Source organism: Pelecanus crispus, chromosome 4 (genome assembly GCF_030463565.1).
Source record: "Pelecanus crispus isolate bPelCri1 chromosome 4, bPelCri1.pri, whole genome shotgun sequence".
Taxonomy (NCBI): domain Eukaryota; kingdom Metazoa; phylum Chordata; class Aves; order Pelecaniformes; family Pelecanidae; genus Pelecanus; species Pelecanus crispus.
This window is the reverse complement of record NC_134646.1, coordinates 6,679,323-6,703,210: the sequence shown is the minus strand read 5'-3', so window position 1 is coordinate 6,703,210 and position 23,888 is coordinate 6,679,323. Positions and strand designations below refer to the sequence as shown.

Sequence of the window (23,888 nt, the reverse complement as noted above, 5' to 3'; positions counted from 1 at the left end):
TAGCATGAATAATGTTTGCCTAGTCTAGTTCTGAAGCAAGGGGAGAAGTTAATTTTTATCAGAGATAGTGAAGTTAATAAGTAGGATTGTAGTAATCTTGCCAAAACCTGCTGTCCATAAGTTCAGACATCTAATCTGAATTAGTTGCCTAGGCTCCTGCTACAGTAAATGGAGAAAAAGATGTATTGACTGAGGGCAGTTCATTCAGTTCTCGGGCAACAAAGTTAGGCCCCTTCCAGAGAGCAAGTCATCCTAACTTTCTTTTATCCTTAATTTCACTGGGATTTAGAACAACTAGTTAAAATTAGACATTGTATTTTCACATGGCTGATATCAAATGAGGGGAATCTTACTCTTGCTTGCAGATCAAATGATTTTAAAATACAAGGGTTTTTTTATTGAAAACAATTACAAATATCCATATATTTCCTACACAGCAGCACAATCTCGTCTTTGGACTGGTTACAGGGAGACTAAGAAATTTGTTCTAAGCAACTTTGTTGTTGCAAGCACAGATTTGTTTTACGTGGCCCACAGTTAATTTTGTAAAATCCTAAAACTCTTTGAGGTAGAAGATAAGTTGCACATTTAAAAGATGTGAATGCACAGGAGAAACAGTTGCTTATGTAAGAGCAAGGGCACTCTATATATTTTGGGCATACAGGCTACAAAGATTAGGCAAAAGAAAATAACATAAAAAATCAGAGCAACAGTAAAATTACTTGGGGTCATCTTTTAAGTTGTTTTACTGACAATTATTAATGACACAAGTGCATGAGAAGTTGTTTATATAATTGAGAAAAATAGGATGTCACCAAGCATCAATGTCAAGTCAGAGCTCACAGTCTGTGTTACATAGTAAACTTGATTTTTTGGAACAGCGGAGACTTTTGAAAAGTTACAGTACGTAACAGCTGCTCAAAGCCAGTATTTTTCAGGTGTAACACGTTGATATGAAGTCATACTGTTGCCCTCTACTGGCATCTGCTGAAAGCTCTTAAGGCCTTACTCATCAATATCATGGTCTCCATGGTTAATTTCTGAAGGACGCTGTTAACCCATTTCAGACAAACTCAAAACCATCCTTTGAAAGCAAAAGTCTTTCCCTCTTTAAAGAGACTCGAGGATGGGGGGAGAGAGGGAGGAGGGGTACCACTCCTACCTGTCAACGCTCATCTGCTTACAAACTGCTGAAAGCTTTAAATTCCACATTCAAATGCCCTAAAACATAAAAATGTCGGTTGAATTAATTAAATATTTGAGTACTGACAACTGTTGGAGTGTTTGAATTTCAGAGGCATGGATTAAAGACACTGAGGGTCATGAGAGAGAGTATCGTATTTCAAACTGCTCAATGAAAACACAGCTATAACACAGTGATTGTTGTCATCATCCTAAAAAAAAAAAAAAGCCAAGTTCACACAATTGTGCTTTCTGAGAGATGGCAGAGTACAAGAGAGAAAAATACTTGTATTTCACAAGTACTTTGCTACACAGTTTTTTGCTGCTGTCATTAACAGTTATCTAAACAGTAATAAAAGACAGAAAAGGACAGAATAGCCTATCTACTAAATAGTTTTTTTTTTTTAATGCCCTTACTTAAATCATCTAATCTCAGATGCCCTCAAATCTCTATACACCCTGTGACTCTATGGAGATTTTATGTACAACAGTGACTATCAGTTGATCAGCTGTACTGTATTCACAGTCAGTCCTTCTGGAGAGCCGTTTCTGTAAGCTGTCTCCATTACATACTTTTTGTGATCCTTTGACATCTTGTTCCCAAGAAAGAAAACATACAGTATGTTCCCTCTGAGCCATCATGGAGGAACACCTCATGTGGAGAAAAGATGAGAAGAGGGATGAGGCTTCCTTTCTCCAAATCAAGATGAATATCCCTATTACTAGGGACCCCGGAACTTTAAATGCTTATCTCTTTTATTGCCACTCTCTTATACTCTGATCTTTGGCATATCAGTGAAATATGTCTGCTTTCTTTGTTTGTTTTTTTCTTTTTTTTTTTTTAAACTGTAAGATGTGGTTAATCTTACTTACCTGTTTTCCAGGATTGAGTATGACTGTTAATAAGTGTTTGACATTTGGACTATGTTAAATCTCTCTATACATGCAAAGATTCTTTCATGAGTGGAAAGCTGTGCATTGACTTAGAATAGGCTTTGCTTAACTTGTATTCAGTAAAGGTTTGTTACAACTTCGGCATTATGATTGTGTAGAAACAATTCCACCTTGTTAATAGAAAAACAGTTACTGTATCTTAATTGTTGAACTGTGGTTTTGTACTAGAAACAAGCTGATATCTCCTCTTAAAGCATTGTGTACAGAAAGAGGAGGCAAAAATTAAAATGCCCTTGGGGAATTATAAAGCTTTATCACTTCTTCCAAATTATGGAGCTAGCTTAGAAACTCTTCACTCAGATTCTGAATAGCTCAGTATCCACATTACATTAATGTGAGCTTGGGAAAATCGATGCTAAATGACACCAGTTTAATGGAGCATTAAACTAAATACCTTTAAGATATGGGATGCTGCAAAGGAGATGCTAAGATCCTTCTGCTTCCATTTCAGTCATAAATTGCAACACAAAAGTTGCAGAAACTTTTGATTAACTAACTTCTAACAGTTAGTTCAGAGACAGCATTAAAAAAAGAGTAGATTTTATATTTCATTGGGATTCTGACACCCAGAGGGCTCTAAAAATGACCAGATGTGAAATATAAGAAATATTTGGGAGCAGTTAATGCCTAACTGTAAAAGTGACCATATGTATGTGTCACTATAGAATGTGGTTTGGGAAAGGGTAGTAGGTGTTTTCTTTTTTTTTTTTGCCTTTTTCATTTCATCTTTTTTTTCCCCAAGGCTCTCTATGTGATATATTGCTAGAACAAAATCAAGCAGCAAAGAGTAGTATTTTGATCTAGCCCTGCATCCTGCTCAGATGGACCTTTATTTGTAACTTTCCTAATTCTTAGATCTCCTCTTGTTTCAACTGAGTGTGAAGAAAAGGCCAGAAAAAAAGTACTTTCATTTGACAAATAACTGTGCTGCAAGGCCTTCATCTACTGAGGCCATATTTATGGATTCTAATGCTTTTCTTGTTTTCAGGTGAGCGTCCTTACCAGTGTCCTTACTGTGACAAAGCTTTCAGCAAGAACGATGGATTGAAGATGCATATTCGCACCCACACAAGGGTAAGTGTAGCTTAGTTTTTAAGGTTACTTGAGGATTGGCTATGAGTCACATGTGGCAAGAAGTAAATAATTACTGTTTGTTTAGAGATTAGGCTAATCCAACCAAGATATTTAATATTTATCAAAATAAGATGCAAAGATTTAACTCATTAACTGTTAAATTCTAAGTATGGCTCACTGACCTATTTTTTTCTGTGTTTGATTTATTATATATTGAAATAATAGCAGTACTAACTTCTTCCTTTAACCTGTGGTAATTTATAGGTATAAATTAACGTTCATGATTGTTTACTGAGTAAACTGTAAAAGCTTCGCTATTCTTGCAACTTCAATATCCAATGCTTTGATTCTTACTGTCTCCTAAAATCCAGTCACTGTGAGCTTTTGTGGAGACTGTACTTTACTAACTGATGACAAATATTAAGCTGCAAAATGACTTTATTTAACTTTTATTTAACTGAAGGCAAAATAAAGGGCAAATTGCAGATGTCTCCAAGATTATTTTTGAACCTTGAGTCTGAGTTAGCACAAAGGTTTCCTGTTTTAGGGAAAGGTCTTGTCATGTATGTATATTTACTGGCGGACGAAGGCGAGATCTTGGCCCCACTCAGTCACCAAAGAGTTGGTGAGCTGTCTTCAAACAGCCAGATGTGAATTCCCTTAGTAAAGTGAGATTTCCAGGTGAAGTTAAGCTGGTCTAGCATTCCGTATACTACCTGCCTCTGGCCTCCCCATCCACCATAAAAACCCAAAAAGTTAGAAGTAAACTGTAGCTTTTACTAGTAATCCCTTGGGAGCTGTTACTGCTTACAGAAGTCAAGGCAGCCTTGAGGCCAAACTGAGAAATTTATCTCTAGGAAATAGAGAGGGTGATAGTTAAGTTAGTAGTCTCCATATGCAAATCTCTGCACAGACTAGCTTTCTAAATAAGTAAAGATAAGATCAAAACTGTTTGTTTAGTTTTCTACCATTCTGCTTAAGTCTTGAAGGTATTAACTGGAGGTCCTAGATAAAGTTTTAGCTCGTGTACCCAAACTTTAGAAGTTATTGGTGGTTTGTGCAGTGCTTCCTGGTGGTTCACTGGGAACAGGATAGTCCCATCTTGTTTGTTGTTTCTCCTTCTTTGCAGCTGTTAAATCAGTTTCAGAAGTGCTATAAAATCTTTTTCTGTTGTTACTGTCCCATATTACTGTTTTTGCACCAGGAGAAATTTCATTACCATATATGTTCTACATGGCTGTGAGTGGGAGGAGCGCTAAACAAGACCAGCTCTGAAATAGTGCCAATTTTAATTTTTTCCTGATTTGTCATACAGTTTGAGTAAAAACAACACCCCCCCCCCCCCGACTTGTAGGAAAAAAAAAAAGAGGGGGGGGGGGGGAAAGAATAGGCCTTTAGAGCCTGTAATGATATATCTGCATTGACTGTAGTGAGTTACACCAAGTGATGTTTTCTTCCAAAATGCATGCTTGTGAGGTTAGAGAACTTTACAAACATTGTCTTCACTGCTTAAAAGCTGTAAATTAACTGATAGCAGTTATTTACAGCAGGATTGCATATTCTACAGTCTTAGAAAATGCAGGTACTTCAGTGGAGGAAAGCTGTGCATTTTTTCTGGATAATTGTATATTTTTTGATAGTTGTATACATCAGTCCTGATTCCCTGCACAGTGCAGATAATAAAGCACTCTGATTATATTAGGTTACCAACTGAAAAAAAAAAGTGATTTCAAAGTAGAGATTTTTAATTGCACTGAATGGAAAACTTACAGTTGCTCCTTAGCCGAGTGTACTTTCTTGTCTGAGATGTCATGATCATCTAGATCTGAACAGGTCATACTTCAGTTTTTCTTTTTTGTGTGTGAGTGTGCTAAGCAGACTACTGGAAATCTTTACAGTTATACTAGAGGATTAAAATATGCAGGCACAGCGTGAGTTTTTTTAGACCTTGGTTTGGGGTTGTCATGGTTTAACCCCAGCCAGCAACTAAGCACCACGCAGCTGCTTACTCACTCCCCCTGCCCTGGTGGGATGGGGAAGAGAATTGGAAGAGTGAGAGTGAGAAAAACTCCTGGGTTGGGACAAGAACAGTTTAATAATTGAAACAAAATAAAATAGTAGTCGTGGTAATAACAATATAATAGTAATAATAATATACAAAGCAAGTGATGCACAATGCAATTGCTCACCACCCGCTGACCGATACCCAGCCAGTCCCCGAGCAGCGATCGCTGCTCCCCGGCCAAGTCCCCGCAGCTTATATACTGAGCATGATGCCATATGGTATGGAATAGCCCTTTGGGCAGGTTGGGTCAGCTGGCCTGGCTGTGCCCCCTCCCAGTTTCTTGTGCACCTGGCAGAGCATGGGAAGCTGAAAAGTCCTTGACTGGCATAAGCAGTACTCAGCAACAACTAAACCATCAGTGTTTTATCAGCATTCTTCTCATCCTAAATCCAAAACACAGCACTATGCCAGCTGCTAGGAAGAAAATTAACTCTATCCCAGCCAAAACGAGGACAGGGGTTTAGATTCTTTTTGCTGTCATGCCATTTATTTCCTACTCCTATTCTGAAGCTTCACAGTGAAGGTCATTTGTATATGAATGACATTATATATTAATTTATCCCCAAATAAATATTTTTTACTTTGGGGTGAGAGGAATCAGTATTGATAACGTTAACGTTACTAGCTCATTTTGAAAACTGAAGTCTGTTACTATAACCTTGCTTCTCCCAAGTTTCCCTCTTCCTCACACTTCAACACCTTATTCAATATCGAAATAGAACTGGAGAGCTAAAAATTTTAGTGTCTCTAGGAGGAAAAATAAGTTGACTAGTAGTATTAATAAAAACAATAGAGCAGAAAGCAAGGCTTTTTATGAACTTTCACGGATTCTAAAGTCAGAGGAGTGTTTATGCTGAGTCTGTTCTTCTGCAGAACATTATCCATGCAGTACTGTAGGCTAATAAACTGTGGTTATATTGTTCAGATGAGTAAATATTAGTACAGGTATGGGGCAATAAATACGTATTTTAGGTGGTGTGATTCAGACATAAGTGAAAGAGGGCAGAGTGGTAAAGGAAGTTTGGGTATTTGGAAGGAATAAGAAGGAAGAGGGAGAGAGAAAATACTGAGAGGTAAATTGAAAAGAGGTCATTATTTACAAGAGCACCGGTGTGCTTGACAAGAATATGAAGATTTATTTAATGTTTGTAGTAGGTTGATGCTTGTCAGGAATGTAGTGGTTGACATTCAGGAACTCATTAAGAGACATTGAAGAACTTAAATAATTGATCCTTGTGTGTTTGGTGGTGTTTATGCATGATTTTTAACTTAGTAGTGTGTTGGGAGGAAAAAAGAAAAATCTAGAAAAATACTATCCCGGAAACAAACACCACCCTCCCCTCTGTTTTAGTAGAGAAAACAGCTGTTTGGTATGTAGGTTATGTAGTAGTTTTGTAACATCAAGATCACCTGCCTTGTGGTTTCTCTGAACACAGGGATGCTAGTAAAGCTGAAATCTGTGCACTGAGATGCAGAACTCGTGACAGTTTCTGCCATGTACTTGAAGACCAGGCAGGTCTGTCGTTACTGCCTGAGGTGTTCTCTCTTTTCCTCTTTCCTACCATTTCATTCTCAAGCAGGTACATGCTACTTGCAGGAGAAAAAGGTGGGAATTCTCCAGTACTTTTGCTCAAATGAGTCAGATTCTCTCTTTACTCTGTTTTGTAGAGGTGATTAAGGGTTATGGATATTAAGATGGTTTACTTTACAAGGTTGATAGCCTAACATATTTGTATGTAGTACTGATAGTTGAATTTCCAGCTTTGAGCCTTTCTGATCTTTAATCAAGAGCAATGTAAGCTGAACTGAAAATCCTGAGCTATTCATGTGTAAGTCTTTTTTGAAGGGAATGCACACAGTCACACTGTAGCACCTCTCTGGCGCTCAGGGTAGTCGTGGTCTAATTCTTCATTCTGGAAATCAGAGACTATGTGTATGTTAACAAGTAGTACAATGCAGGAGTAGGTATGTAAAGTGAAGCCGTTGGTGCTGAGGACCTGATGTTTATCTTGTACATGTCTCAAGGATTTTACTGCAGATTATGAGAAGTCTGTTCCGGTGGACTGAATGCACAATAACACTTCCTGGAATGCATTAAACCTTCTGATTTAATTTTTTTCCAAAAGGAATCCAGGTCATGCAGTCCAAAACGTTTTGGAAGTGTGCACCAAAGCACAGTAACAGGGGACATTTGGGAATTGTGCTTCAAAAGCACATACCTGATCTGAATATAAACACTAAAGGAGGTGTATTTTCACTGTACTATGTAAGAACTTTTCCAGTGAAGAAAGATTATACCTGTGCAGAAATAGCTGGAAACTCGTCAGCATGATACTAATTCACTATAACTTGTTCTGTGATCCTAGGTCATTTAAAGGCAAAACTGAAGATTAGGAAATAAAAAATGTAGTGTGTTTGCCAGTATTTATTTCTGTCAGTTCTAAGAACAAGAAAAACCAGGATGACACACTTGAAATTTCTCTCTTCAGGCATCTGATGTGTTGACTTTTCAAGACAAAAGATTGTAAGGATGTTGGCTATTCCTTTTCTTACCCTTTCTGACACATAGATTTTATTTTTAAATTTATTCTTGCATGCAAAATAATTATTCAAAGAATAAATGGTGTATAAATCCAGAAGGTATTTTTGTATCAGCTAAGCCTAGCAATGTGGAAGTAAACATAATCATAGCACCCTTCCTGAAGGGCTATTCTTGTAAATATCTTGGGGGGAAAAAAAAAAAAAAAGCCTGGTCTTTTGGCCAGCAAAATTGTGAAGTAGCTTAGAAGTAATAATACGACATTCAACAAGGAAAATGTCATTGTAGACATTAAATCTAGATATATTTTACCAGTCGGATTAAATGCCAAACCTGATCCTGTGCATCAGGGAAGGCTGCTGGAAAAACCATTGGAGAAAGTTGATTAAGGTCTGGCAGCTGCTAAACTGAGTACAGCCTGGGTGGCCACAGGTGTCAGCTCAAACTCTGGAGTAAACAGAGAAGGTAAGCCAAAACCCCTACTGACAATGTGAGGAGAAGAAAATACCAACCACCTAATATTAAAATGTCACCTGAGTACTGATTTGTTTCTGTGAAAGTAGATGTGTTTGGTTTATGGTTTGGGTTTTTTTGGGTGGGTTTTTTTTTTTTTCTTTCCCCTTAAGAAGAAGAAATATAACAGCCTAAGAAAACCTAAATGAGGAACTCACTGAAGTTCTGGGTGAAATGAATTTACAGACTATATCAGCTTTGAGGAAATAGATGCATACTTCCAACCTTCACAGTGCAGTAAACTTCAGCTCTTTCCTAAGGCTTTATTCGTTGCCTGACATAATATTACATAGTTTGAGCTTAAACATGTAGAGAAATTATTGTATGTTACTGCAATATAATTGTTAATGTTTGGAAATGTGATCATTGATAGGTGCCCAGAGTAATTGTCATGTCAAATTGATGTTTTCATTACTTCTGAAAATGGTAGTTTTATTACAGTTTTTTTCAGTTAAATACATGGCAGTGATGGAAAACAGAAAGAACAGAAGCCATTTGCAAATTCTTTTTCATCACTTGGTTTGAATATCTCATATTTATACTTTGAAGGTGTAACAGATACATGTAACTTTTATAACTACTTTAAAAATCTGATTTCTGGTGGTTGGAAGGCTGCTGGCTGTAATGCTCAAATTGTGTGTTTCTGAGGTAATATTTAAAAATTACAATGTATTAGTAGGTACCTTTCTTTGTTTCATGCATAAGTGCCTACTATTTAAAAATGCATTAATCTTTAAGTATGTTTAAAAAACACCTAATGTTCAGAGATTAGTCTGTAAGAAATAGAACAAATTAAGTGATAAGCGTATTTTTGTAACTCAACTAACTTTACTTGTCCACACTTGAAATGCTTGGCCGGTGTGTATATTTTTTTTATATATATATATAGTATGTATACACATACACTTATATATATGTTGCATGGAACTGGTCAATAAATTGCAGTTGACTTTATGTAGTTTCTGGACACTTGAGCTGTCAGTACTCACAATAGTGTTTAAGGACCCTTGTCTCCTATTCTTTCTTGTTCATTTGAAGCTGGGCAGCTTGGACATGGTTAGCAGCATAGCCTCAAAATTGCAAGGAATTGGTGTGATCTAGTGGCCTGAGTATTGGATATGTTTTGAAGTCAACTCGTGAATCCTTAATCTCACAGTTAATTTGTTAGTGGTGGCTAAGAGTATTAGTCTGAAGCTTTTATAAATACGTCTGCATGGGCTGCAGTCACCTAAGTGACTTCAGTGTAAAGATATCCTTAGAAGCTAAGGACTCAAGGCTTGACACAGTATGTGCGAGACTTAGCCAACCTTGAGTTAATTTTGAGTTTTATTTATGAATTTCATGGGAATAGCTATAAGTCATGATAAGTATGGAAGCTAAGCAGTCTCATGTGGAGGTTTTCTCTTCAAGTCAGTGTTTCAGCTTGCTGCTGGGACAGTACAAGAACAAAATTGTCCTCATCCAGGTCCTGAGTTAAACAGTATTTCCAAGGCACTCATTTGGAACTTTACACAACCCCATCTATTTTTTTTTTTTTTTTAACCCAGAAGAATATTAAAATAAAATAATTCTAAAAAAATGCAAGAACAATATTGACAAATGTGACATAATTTAACTTGTACTGTATTTCCCAGGAAATATTTGGGCTTAAAGTTTTAAAAAAGGTCATGCGTTCTAGAAACAGCATACCATGCTATTGCCAAAAAAAAAAAAAAAAAAGACATTGGGTACTAAATACAGTCTTCTATGCACATGACAGTGTGTAATGAAAGAATATGAGGTGTTGATTGAATTTTGAATTTTTTTCAATATTAGATTTTCTCTATATTTCCCTATTGGTGAGACATGAGAGAGTTCCCAAACATCTGTCTGAGGATGATGACTTTGCCAGTGCTGTGGTTTCCTTGCCTGTGGAATCTGTGTTTGTATACAGAATATTGAAGATTTGAATCCCACTGCACCTATATTTTCACACTCTCTTTTTACGTAGTTCTGGGTCGTGCCAGAATTGGCATGAAAAAAAAAAAAAAGATCATCTTTTCTTCATAGAGTGAAAATGTGGTTTGTTGGTTTTTTTTTTTTTTTTTTATATTGATACTGTTCTTTTTCCAAGAGCTGATCAACATCTATTGAATTTTCATCATGGCTGATTAAATAAACCCTCCTTCACTAAATCTTAGGGGCAGAAATTACTTCAGTGGTTGGAAAAAAAAAAAAAAACCAAAACAAAGAAGCAAAAACTTTACAGATTGTAGGTAGCAAATAGGCAGAACTACTGTGGGAAATGGAAGGCTAATGGTATAGTAATTGTTTTGTATTTGTAATTTGTATAGGCAACTAATTGCATATGCTAGAGCTTTTGAAGAAATATACCTTTTTTTCTTCTGGCAGGCATTTTAGTGAAGATGCATGTTTTTAGTTTCATTACAAATTTTATTGCAAGAATTTCAGATTCTTTTTTTTTTTTCCCCAAAACCCTCAAAACTGAATTAATGGAGAACTTTTCTAATAGAAGCAACAGTCATTTCTAGTAAAAAAGACCTTTTTGTTTAAATTTGCCAAAATCCTTTCACAATTGTTTCAGCAGGAACGTTTTTGTGCGTGCTCTGGTTATTGGAAATATTTTTTTAAAGGTTTTTACTTCTCAACTGAGGAAATGTGTATTTGTAAAGTGATCATTTATTGAGTTTTATTCATTATAAGATTCAAATCCCTACTACTTCTGTAGAGTTGTAAATTCTCATCAGCCTTTGTCTTCCTGTGTCAACATTACTTTAGTAATTTAATGCAAGCCTGGTAGTTTAAGTAGGCTTCTGTCTGTGGGTGAGCCACTTGTTAGAACTTCCAAAAAACTTGCAATTACTAAGAGAGCATCTTGTTAGTTCTTGCACATTTTTCACACTTAAATACAAAACTGGACCCCATTAACTCACACCATCTCTCATCTTAAGTGACTTAGCCTCTCTTCTCAACAGGGGATGTGTTGCTAGTGGCGATGACCTAGCAGAAAGTATCACTGATGGTTTTTTTCCTGACGTTGATCAGCTTAGTCTTTTTTTTAGGGCTGAAATGTAACTCAACATCAGCTATGTAAGCCACCCTTGTTTCAGTAGGCACTTTACTGTCTTTCTTACTGCACTATACTTCAATTCCCAGCCCTTCGATTAAGATGAAAGCTGGTCTTTTAAAAGAATTGAGCAATACATTGCATGTCACCACTTCATTGATAGTGAAACTACCCATCACTCTTCCTAAATGTAGAAGAAACCCGTGTGCATTGACACTGGAATTTGCTGAGGCTCAAAGGTCTATTACCACAGCTGCTGTCTAACAGGCTTTCTTGTAAAGAACGACTTGCTTGGCCTGGCCCTCAGCATGGTCTGACGCTGTCTGGGGTGGGGGTTTCTAGACCAAGCAGGAAGATCTGTCCAATTTTCTAGGACTTCTATTACTCGTTCATCGCTGTTCTGCTTAACCTTTGGTAGAATTTCGCTGTTAGCAAGGCTGCAAGGTAGGTTGCAGGTTGCTTATGAGTATGCGTCATGGCCCCTGTGTTAGGCTGCCTCTGGTTGGACTCTTTTCCAGGCCCCTGAGATCCTGCTTTTCAGACCATTGTAGCCCTGAACCTTCAGTTCACATTCAGGTGGGTTTTTTGGCAGGATGGTACCTGTTCTGGTCACCATCTTTGATACACGCCATGTACAACTGGCTGAAGAGCTCCTGAGTGTGGCTTTAGGGACACATCAACATTAATATTTAGTAATAATTGAAACAAAGTGCTGCTGGTATGAGGAGAAGGTTTAAAACACATAAAGCAAAGAGTTTGAGTGAAATACACAGGTGTCTTAAACTTAACCTCATTCCCTCAATGCCTAAGGTACCCTTTAGATAATGCTTCCTGAAGTCTGTATTTGTCACAGTCCTCCTGGCTTGTAAGCAGATAACACCACTGTCTTTTCTGCATTTTCAAGTTGGCAAAGCTATAGGATTTCCAGGATTCTGTTTGAGAGGTCACCTCTTGGTAGCTGCAAGCCTGACTAGTATGTTTTAATGTTGTCTGGCTGGTCATGTTTGTTCATTCTAGGTCACATTTTTCCATTCTTGCTGATTTTGTCAAAACAATTTTTTTACTAACCCTGTGTTCATGTGATAATGCAAATACATGTAGCAGCAAATGATATTTATTGAGTAATACAATTCTTTTCAAATTCTCCACATAAGGTTTGAAAGCAGATAGTCTTACTGTATTTACATCTCATGTGTAGGCATTATAAGACTTTCTCTTTGGGAGTAAAGGAAAGCTGTTTGTTTTAGAATAATGAAAGCAATTAAAAACAAGAAGGAAAAAAATGAGGTGAACTAAAGGATGATCTACGTATTTTAAAATATTTTGCTATTGAAAATACAAGCTGGTATTTTTCTTTAGCTCTGTGTTTCCTGTTGTGAGAATAAATCTCAACAAAAAAAGTTCCATACCTACCGCTTCCCAAGGAGTTTAGGTTGAGACATTTTCAGGCTTATTCAGGTTTTACCAAGAATCTTCATGTATGTACTGGGCCTTACTGTTCATTTTTCAAAAATACATCCTGTTTGTCTCCAGATTTGTCTGTTATACAGATCTCATTTTTGTATGTCTCCAGAAAAAAAAAGAGGTGTGGTGGGTTTTTTTTGGTGCTGTATCATTGCCATTATTCATGTCTGGCAATTTTTTCACACTCATGTCACAAATGTAAATGTTTACATGTAATATAAGATTATGTTTAAATGTTTACAAGTAATAGAAGATGTGATACCCTTTTCCTTGTTTCTCTGAACTTCTCTGAATGCTCAGTTTTCAGCATGTAGAAACTGCAGATCCAGCAAGTTGATAGTCATGTGAAACTTAACATGGTCAGTATGTCTTACCCCGAGATGCTAGTAATTCTGATGTGTGCTAAGATGTATGAACATGATCTACAAGAAAATGTGAAATTCTAAGTAAATCAGAAGTAAATCTGCTGAATTCAGTAGGATATAAAAAAAAGAGCATAAGAGAGATTAGATCCTAGATAGCTCTGGAATTTTAAGTATACTCTGTATGTCAATTAAAACCTAAGTGTTAAAAAGGATTATTGAGTAACATTTCTGTAGTCAACAAGTTCACTTTCTGAGTAGTATAAATCTGCAATCACTGTAGTAAATTAACCAAAAAGGTAAAGAATAAGTTCACCTGAGTATGGGTTCAGCCCAGTTTTAACTTGCTCCTGCCACCTTGGAAAGAGTTACTAGAACTGTTCTTAACTCTCATTTTTTTTGAATCTTGAGCTATGATTTATTTGGATATACTAGTGTCTAGATTATCTTTTTCTTGCTGTTCCTATTGAGCTCATGTAATAGTTCTAAATTCAGATTTAGGAAGTTATTTGGAGATACTCCTACCAAAGTCAGTCATGTTTTACCTGTGTAATCAATTTTACCAGGTTTACAGAAACAACCACGTGCGCTAGTGCTAAGCTAATGTACATAATGTATTTATATTTCTTAAGGGAGGTACAGTCAACTACAGCAGCAGTTAGCAGTTCAAATATTCTGCATTTAAGTATTTCCATCTGCTGTGGTTGCAGGATACTCTGTACACATGTTCTATCAATCTGTTAAAGGTGGTGTCAAATGGCCTTGAGAATTTGTCGTGTTCTGTCTTTCTAATGCAATGCACAATTTGCATAGAATCCAAGGTAGTCATTTATGATTCAGCTATCCACAGACAGATGAAGTGCGTATTGCAGGCACTGTTTTATTTGTCATAGTTGTTAAAATGTTGAATTCCTCTCAGTTTTAACGTAGTGAAGTGAAAATCATCAGAGATGGGAACTTCTAAGTTAGTACACCAGTCTTACAGCAAAGCACCTTCCAGAATACAAAGTCCCATTTGGGCTCTTCTTGGCTTTTCTTTCTTTAGAGTCAGGAAGGTTATAAATCCTGATCTACATATTTCTATTTATACCTGGTGTACTTAAAAATGGAATATTAAATCACTGCACTATCAGCTACATCCTGTCTCTCACTCTCCCTGCTCCCTTCCTCATTTATATCATCAATAAAAGAAAACACATGTAATAATTTGGCTTTGCTGCCACTGTAGTCATGGCCTGGCAGATGCTTTTTGAACAGAGGGTAGATTTATAGTACTAGCAGTTGCTAACTCCTCTGAAGTCAGACTTATATGATCTTCCCAGTGACCTCCTGTTTTGTTGACAGTTAGCAGGTTTTACCCTTTCCTTGATGTTTTAAATTTGTCCAGCTTTATTCTAATATCATTGTTGGTCCCTATTGTCCTTTTGTGGTGCCATTAACTTTCTTCCAGACTTATTGCTGTGGGTTTTATCTACTTTTTTTTTCCCCTGTTCATGTTTAGAGCAGTGGTGGTTATGCCAAGCCAACATCATCTTTTCCGTGTTACAAATCTTGCCTTCTCCAAGTATTGTGCAACTGAAATTTGATATGAGGGGAAGAACGGGGAGAGAGAAAAGGAAAAGCACGGAATGCTTTGTTTTGAAGAAATTACTCTGTGAGAATGATGCTGTCTTCAAAACCGACAAAAGAGTCTTTTTCTCTGGAGAGAAACTTAGGGCCAAGTTTTGCTCTGGACAACACTATCGATTTTACTGAAACAGGCACAAATGTGAATGAAGGGCAGCTTAGCTTAGGGGAGAGGGGGCTGGTGTGAATCAGAGTTGGGGCTGCTGAAGTCACTGGAACATGCAGATGTAAGGAATCTAAAATTAGATCAAAGACAGCTTTGGATGTGTTTCATGCGCTACATATGTGAATTTGAATACAAATGCCAAGGGGATGGTTAGATATACCCTTTTTTGCTGTACAGAGTAATACAAATAGCCAAACATAATCTTGGGGAAGATATTACAGCCCAGGTTTGTGACTTCAGCTTCCCCGAGTTTTTAATGGCTCTTTCTCCCAAATGGCATCCTGAAGTCCAGTTAACTCTGAATATGATAATCATAATCGAGTTAACTCTTCAGATACCTGAAGAACGAGACGATAAAAAGCGAGGAAGTACACCTGGTACAGTTTGCAATAATGAACGTTTTCATAGATGTTTAAGATGTGTACATCACATCACTTTACTTTGCACTTTCTGTGGACCAACCTACACAGAGAAAAGCTTTTTTCAGAGAACTCACAGAAAATGTGGTTTATGTTAACCACAATGCAAAACCAATTAAGGGGGTGTTGCAGAAACCTGCTTTTCATATGGCTTATTCGTACATTTCCTTAAAAATTAGAGGCCTGCTCCATGAGAGGCACTAAGTCCTTAGTCTAGCAAAACTCCCCATGACATGAAGTTTTTGGTCTAGATGATGATGATTTTTTTTTTTTCCCCCTTAGATCAGTTCAGATCTTTTTTAGGTAATTTGTTGTGTTTTATTCTATCCTGAAGAATCATGGAATTACAAAATTAAGATAATGATGAAAAAACACAAAGATGATAAACATGTGTAAGGAGAATCTTGCACAGAAAAACTCATTAGTGTCTTCCCTTTAGGCCAGTTTGATTATATGCAGCTGTGCACTGTGTACTCAGCCTGTGTCAGTAGAAAGATTTGTCTTGCATCATACTAAAATGTACTTTATTTATCTTGTGATTTGCTCATATCTGAAATTGAAATTTCTGGAGAAATGCTTTCGCCTGTGTACACAGCTTATGAACTGGTTTTGGTGAGCTAGGGGATGCCTGCTGCTAAAAGTTGAGATGTTTCTGTCTATGGCACTGCCTTTTCTAGGAACCCTTATGGGAGGGTAGTCCATCACAACTAGAGCAAAACAAAGAACTCAGTCTTTGCCCCCGCTGAGATCTCTGTACCTGCAAAGAGGTGCCCTAAAGAGAGAGCTTGGGACTTACCCAGAACAAGACTGATTGTATTACTTGTACGGTTTATGCTGAGTACCTGGCAGGATTCAGCAATACGTGGAGACCTGATTGTCCCCTGCATACTCAGAGTAGGAATTCAATAACCAGAGAATTTCTTCACTTTGTAGCTTCAACACCTAAGCCGAGTTGTTCCTTCTCACTTATCTTTGGATCCCACATTATTTCCCAAAAGACGGTTAAGATTACTGCCTATTAGTTGTTAATTCATGGACTTAGCATTTTTATTGCCTATTGATTTTCAGCCTTTGTTTTCAGTTTAATTTAGTAAAAAATGTTTACTTTGTTGCCTAAAATACCCATCTTTAGAACTTAAGCAATACAGAATCAGACACCACAGCAAAAAGCAGGATGAGAGTAAAGTAAGTATAGTTGTTTGATTCAAAATAAAGGTGCTGCCAGAGCATCAAAATTTTAGCAAGGCAAAGTGCGGTGCCATAATACTAAGTTTTACATTTAATTAAACTTATTTAAATGTTGTTTTCCATACAGTTCTTTTGTAACTTTAGTGGAATTAAGGAGGAATTACACCTTATATAAAAGTTTCTATATTAAGAAAGAGCTTGAAAGAAAATCTTTATATAAGTGGTTTTCCATACAGTTATCTAATTATTTATTTGATGTCAGTGAGCTTGCAACTTTTATAACATCATGTGTTATAGTAGCTGCTAACCAATAGTTCTAATAAAAATACAGATGGCTTGGTTGCCATCTGCACTTCTTTTGAGATTCTGCAATGAATATGTGATTAACCTTCTGTCACCACTTTTCAAAATAAGTTTTTTCTCTACCACAAGCTTTCCTTGTACCCCCACTTCCTCCCCTCACCTCTTCCCCTGCTTGGAAACGTGCTAACAAACCTGAGGTTTTTAGAGACATCTTAGTTGTCTTCATGCTTTAAGCTTTTGTAGAGGATAAAGGAAAATGCATTGGAATTTTATGTTTCTGTACCTTTCACCTTACAAAAACCAGACTCCCAAAATGGCTGGGTTTGAAAGACTGGAACAGATAATGAATTCGTAAGTGGGTGTTGAAGTGGAAACTGTCAGGCCACAGCTTTCCCAGCTTTCACTTAATCATTTGAAAGTCGTTTTCTGTTGTTTTCACTGACTGTAATCCCTTAGAGAGAATATAAAACTTGCACCATTCTGCATGGAATTCCACTCCTTTAATGACTTGGGCTCTGTGTTGACTCACTTTCACTCACTTTCACTCACTGTTGTCATTTCGTACAGGAAAAGCCGTACCAATGTTCAGAGTGTAACAAGGCTTTCAGTCAAAAGCGAGGCCTAGATGAGCACATGAGAACCCACACCGGAGAGAAGCCGTTTCAGTGTGATGTGAGTTGATCTATCCTTTTGTCTTCTTGACTTCAGTGCAGCAGCAGGACTTAATTGCAGGGAGACTACGGCCATGCACCTATTGGCTGTGGCATAAAGTTACACTTCGTATGGTCTTTGCTTGCCTAACTAATGAAAGACCATTCAGGGAACTTTATGTACCCTCTTCAGTTGCCAAGAGCATTGCACACCCTTTTATTTTATGGTTTTGGATCCCTTAAGAGTTATTTTCACCATTATTAATGCAATTTGGATGTTGCAAGTTACAAATTCATGCTGATTGGGTTCCCGTATAAATTGTATGACAGTTTAATAGCTGGAGATTAGTTTATACAGGAAAAGGCATTTAATTAATTACATGGAACCTGAATGCTTCTGATGTTGTTGAATGACAGAAATATGAATTTAGAATTTCCAATTTCTGTTTGGTGAAATCTGATCTGATGTTTTCAACATCTGCTCATAGCTGGTTTTTTTTATTGTTCAATGAAGAAATCGTGGATGCTGTGTATGCTTGCAGTGCTGAAATGCAGCATATCATATCACAGTTCATAGATCACTGACAAATACCTTTCATTCAGCATACCCATCCTGTACACAATGTGTCTCACGGCTTTTGGAAGGTAGCTGAGGAGGCTGAAGGTACAGAAACTGTTGGAAAAGAATGTCTTTCAGAATTATCAAATGCCAGAATTTAAGTTGTTGCTAGAAGATTTAGAGAAGGGCATCAGAATAGGGTATAGCATTAGTATAGGTGTTTTGTTTTGTGATACTAGCTCTTAATGAACTAGTCACAAGGGAACCACTAGCTTTCAGTTATATCCTAGATGTCTCAGTCTGAACACTTGTAAATTGGTTCACAAATTTCTAAAATTAGATGCAAAATTAGAGTAACCACTTGGCCTGAAAGTCACAAGGGTCTGCTAATTGATCTGATCTTTCATAAATAATGTGGTGACATTTAATTGAGAATAAAATGTATTAATTTAATGAAAAAAATCAGCTACACTATTTTGCTGATATCTACAAGTCAGGAGATTTGCGGTATTCTTTTGGGATAATCTCAGCCTGGCTCTAGATAGTACCTTGATGATTTCTCTAATTCCAAATCATTGTCAATAACTTTTTCAGCTTTCAGATTGCTATACTGTTTATCAGCTGTTGGCTAGCTTGCAGTGTAAATGCAATTCTTCCCACACTGTGGATCCAAGATTCACTGGTGTTGGATTCACAGTGTGCTGCTTTAGACCAATTTGGGGTGGCGGTTATATTTTATTCTTTTTTCTTTCTTTAATTGAAAATAGGAGCTATATGAAAACACAATTTCCTGCTTCAACTATTCCTTCAGTTTTTCTCATTAATTAGATAGAACTGTTTATCATAGTATTTCTAGAAACAGCTATAATCTGTGTCTAGTCCCAGTCCTTCTCTGAGAATTTTTATGTACTTTCATTTACTGGAGATTTTTTTTTATACTTTAAATTACCACCATGTTTCATCAAAATTATTCTTCAGTGTTAGTTTTTGCCAGGTGTGCATTGCAGAGATTGCTGACTTTTCAGGGTTTGGACATAAACAGCGGTTGCCTCTACTATTCATTCATTAAACTCTTCAGTTGCCCAGGTGCCTACCATGGTCTGCTGCTTAATGCACACTTGGAGAGTGTTGAAAGTTTTGTTTTTGATAGTGACTCCTTATTTAATCTAGACTTCACTTCTGCAGATGCTGGGGGTGTAGTAAATGTCACCCAGAGCAGACCATTCCTCCAGAGCTGTCTCACACATTGCATGTTACCAGATGTTTCAGCAGAAGTTATAGGAAAACCAGTAGTGGACAGTTACAGAAAAATGTACCTATGGGAGACATTTATTGTTGGCTCCCCATTACTAAAGACTGCTTTTTACACTCAAATATTCTCACCGACATTTTTTTATCCTGCTAAAGATAGCTGTAGACGCTCTCATTATTTTTCTTATAATGACTTGAGTGGTAATTTATGGCAACAACTTCCACAAATTCTTAAAATTTTTAACTGTGGAAAGAGATTTTGGGGAGGGGAGAGTGTGTCATGTTACTGCAATGGAATTTCAGTAACTGTCTTTTAGTTCTTTCATTTCATTTCATTGCTTTCTGTACATGTGTCATGTTCCTACTTAGTCAACTTCTCGGAAGTAGTTTCTCTTTCCAACACTTTGCGTGATGACTTCCCATCTTCATAATAGTTTTTGTTATCCCCCCCCATTTCCTTTGTGTGTTTTAAGGGGTGAAGGCATACTATTGGCATGCCCTTACTCATTAAAGTAATTGGAAAAGTCATAAGTCCAATGCACAGACCTACTAAGAACCCTTAAAGGTGAAAACCAGACTATTTTTTCAGTAGTCATAAACGGAATCATACATGAAGCCACACTGAAAGACAAAACCTTAAGAGGATTGAGAGTTTTCGTCTTGTTTCTTACCTGGCATTAGAAGCAGTCATAGAAACTATCCAGCTCTTTCTTCTAAATAATATATTAACATTTGCTGTCAGAATTTTCTTTGTTTCTTAGTACCATTACCATTTACAAACAGGAATTGCCTTCAGTGCCAAAGAACTGAAGAAAGAAAACTTCGGGGTATTGAAAAAAAAAAGTGTATTTTATGGTCTCAAGAATAGGCTTCACTTGGCAATGCACCTGTCCCTACCCAATATAAACTATTACATACCAATTTTTTTAGGCTGCACTTTTGCTTTAAATAGAATTTTCTTCCAGAATCAGAAATAAAGCCATGTCTTCTCTTCCTCACTCTCTCTCAGGCATATGGAACAGACATTACGGTACAGGATTGTGCTACATGTAAAAGTAATCCTTGTACCCTGTTTGATGAAGGTGCTACAGTTTATTTATGTAGCTATTTCTGTGTCTTATCAGTCAACAAAAGACTTTCAGAACTTACTGTTAATGACTCAAAGCTCTCGCATCCCACTGATAGTGGAAATTGAATATTCCCATTTTAAGGTGAAAATTCTAGTATATATCACATAAGAAAGTGAAATAACTGAAATACAGAAATACAAAACCTGTTTTTTTTCCTAGTATATTAGATTTCTGTCCTCTGAAGACCAGCCTGTTTTTTACTGGAAGGCCAATTGAACTTCAGCTGCCTCAGAGACAACAGATTATTATTTCGGGGCAGCAAGGTCAGGTACTGCCTGTCCTGGTTTCTTTCCAGTACAGTATTTCCCTCCACTCTGCCTTTAGTTGACCCTACACATACTTTCAAATGTCAGTCTTTTCCATCCTCCCTACTTGATCAGAACTTTGATCATTTTGAAGAGATTGATTAGAGTTCAAGTGCACATCAGCAAGCATGCTTGTATATCTATAAAAAGTCAGTCTTACTTATAAAATTGAAATATGAAGCAAACTCTTAAAAAACCACAAAAACTTTTACGCATAAGCACAGCACGAGATGTATCATATCTTTAAGTAATGATCCTGTGCATTTCGTGTTGTTTTTGAAGGAGTTAGGTAGTAGAACGTGCTAGAGCCTTGAAGAAACAGCAGGACACATTATACTAGTTGTTATATAAACATTATAAATGGAAAAAAATGTACTTTAAGACTGTGTTATAAGCTGTTTACTTTAAAAATGAAGAGGCGTTTGTAAGATACACAGAACACATACGTATCTTGTATGTGTGTATATCCTTGACTGGCTTTCTGGCTTCCAAGAAACATGTTGTGGTTACAAATATATGATACTTTTAACATGCTGAGACTTGTGAGCAAGCATGATGGTTATGATTAGATAAATGTTATGAGCTCACTTTGTGTGCTCTGTGGAAGAGGAATAGAAAATGGTACTTGGCAAAAGCAATATTAAGACCTGACCAGTGGATGCTGTAAATGACATTCACTGTTGCATAACAAAAGGGTGACTGTTGCTTGGGTCTGAAAGAGGTAATTATACATTTAGGGGAAAAAAGTTGGAGAGTTACAGTTGCTATATAAAAGTCCTCGCTATTACGTCATGTCATAAATTCAAAAATGTTCCATTGCAACAGTACATACAGTGTTCTTGTCTGGGGAAAAATTATTTTGGGTACAAAACTTGCCTCTGGCAGTTGCCCTTTTTATGGTCATTATATGGTTTTGCCTTAATTGGCATAAAATACATATACTGTAGGTCAAGATTATCTACTTGGATAGTCAGGTCTATTTGGCTGTCTTGGTTTCAAAAGGAGTCAGTAATCATTCAGCATCTTCATTACTAGTTTGATACCAATATGAATTTAAAACTTTGTTTTCCTAAAGAGGGATTTTTCTGGGTTCCCTTGAGTTTCCTCTGCATGGAAGGTGTTTTTGTCTGGAATGAACCTGGAATTCTAAGATTGCAGGCCTATGGATGTTCATTCTTATTTAATTATATGATTCTTGCCGATTTCATTTGTCAAATCAGGAGCATGCTTGCTTTTTTATCACTTCCCCCACCCCCCCTCCCCGGGAAATTCATGCATAGAGTATATACCTGGATGGAAGGTGAATGTGATAGTGGAACTCCATGATTTCAATTGACTTGATGTCTTGCCTACAGATTCTTAACTTTTCATTCTAACTTCTCTTGGCTGAACTTGTTCTTAACCTTTCATTTTTAATCCAGTACAGGATTTTTTTATAAAAAGTGATGGTTTTAGCATGGCAGAGTCCCTCATCCCTCTAGCCATTTATTTAAATGGCAGAATGAACTGGACTGCTTGGAGTACAGTGAAGGAAGGGAAGCAACACACCAGATACTGTAGCAAAAGAATTGCACCTTCATTTGCCAGATGTCTGCTGTTTCCTTGGCCAGGCAGAGGAAGACTGGAACAATGAGGTTTCCTCTATAATAACTACTAACCTTTCTTGCAGTCTTCAGAGCCTCTTTTCTTCTCACTCCACCCTCCTTGTAACTGAGCAATTTGAACGGATTTTTTAGGAACCTGCAGATGTCATTCTGGAGGTCAGGAAGGAAATACTTCATTGGAGGTCGAATTGACAGAGACTTGTGATGTTTTGCCATAATTTTTGCTGCATCCCAGATAGAATAATAGGTTAAAAAAAAAAAAAAACAAACCCACAATGTAACTGGGATACCACAGTGTGTTGCTATTTTGAAGATTGGGTCTTTTTTCCCTTCTCCTCCTGCCCCCCCATGCCTGCGGTGCCACTGTTAATGTACGACATTGAAAGATACCAGGCAGAGTAATAATCTTTAAGGTGCTCTCTGAAGGAGTTATTCTTCCAAAGACCAGCTCATGTATTAAGTATTGCAGGTATGTGTGGCTGTGGCCTCAGTGATGTAACATAAGGAGCGTTATACATGCTTGAAGTTTTAAGACTTTTGTCTTTGTCTTGTCTTCACTGCCTTAGGTTTGTGATCTGTCCTTCAGCCTGAAGAAAATGCTGATCCGACACAAGCTGACTCACAATCCCAATCGACCGATGGCAGAATGCCAGCTTTGCCACAAGAAGTTTACAAGAAATGACTACCTCAAAGTGCACATGGAAAATGTTCATGGTGAAACTGACAGCTAATTACGGCGTGTGTGAGAGGAATGGATCTCATGTTCCAAAGTGCTCCATTTATATGTGTACGAACTCCAGACTTCTCACCTGACTAGGAAGCATAGTCAGGAGAAACAACTGTAATGTGTTCACGTGTTATTTTTCCCACTTTTTTTTAATACACTAGTAGGATCAAAACCAAAGACAGACATTCACCTGAAGTAAAACATAGCTTGAAAGTAAAAAGTTGAAGATAAAAGAACTCTGGGAAAATTTTAGCCTCATTTAAAAAAAAAAAAAAAAGAAAAGAAAAGCTTTAAGCAAACTTCACCTTCTCAATTGTGGCCTTAGAAACTTAGCTATTGGTAGCGATACCTGGAAATCCTGGACATTCGGAACTGAACCCTTGGCTGTCTGCAACTGTATTTCTGTATCTAAGCCTCAAGACTCCATTAAAATTCTTTAATTTGAAACCATGCAGAATTTGTCATTCTAATTGACTGCTGATTGCATCCAGGCATGTTTTATTCAGATCTTAATTCTGCATTTTGTTGTAACATGATTTTTGTCTCATTTTATTTACAGCTTTCTCATTACTAGATGAAACTCATTAACTTGAATTGGTTCTTGAGATGCCAAAATGTATGGGTACAGAAACTGTGGAAACCTGTCATGTTAAGTATTTCTGTATGAGCATCGAGGAGGATGTATTTCTTCTGGTTACATGAAACAAGACTGAAGTGAAAACTTTGAGCAATTTAGTTTA

General features: G+C 37.0%; 1 protein-coding gene across 2 annotated transcripts in view; it reads left to right on the top strand.

Moving 5' to 3' along the window:
- Window positions 1-23,152, top strand: part of PRDM5 (PR/SET domain 5) — an 88,983-nt gene extending 65,831 nt beyond the window's left edge. For both annotated transcript variants that reach the window (XM_075709500.1, XM_075709499.1), the window contains exons 14-16: window positions 3,125-3,210; window positions 17,490-17,594; window positions 22,988-23,152. In XM_075709500.1, the coding sequence (XP_075565615.1) occupies window positions 3,125-3,210; window positions 17,490-17,594; window positions 22,988-23,152 (356 nt within the window). The remainder of the gene's footprint in view (window positions 1-3,124; window positions 3,211-17,489; window positions 17,595-22,987) is intronic.
- Window positions 23,153-23,888: the final 736 nt, after the last annotated feature.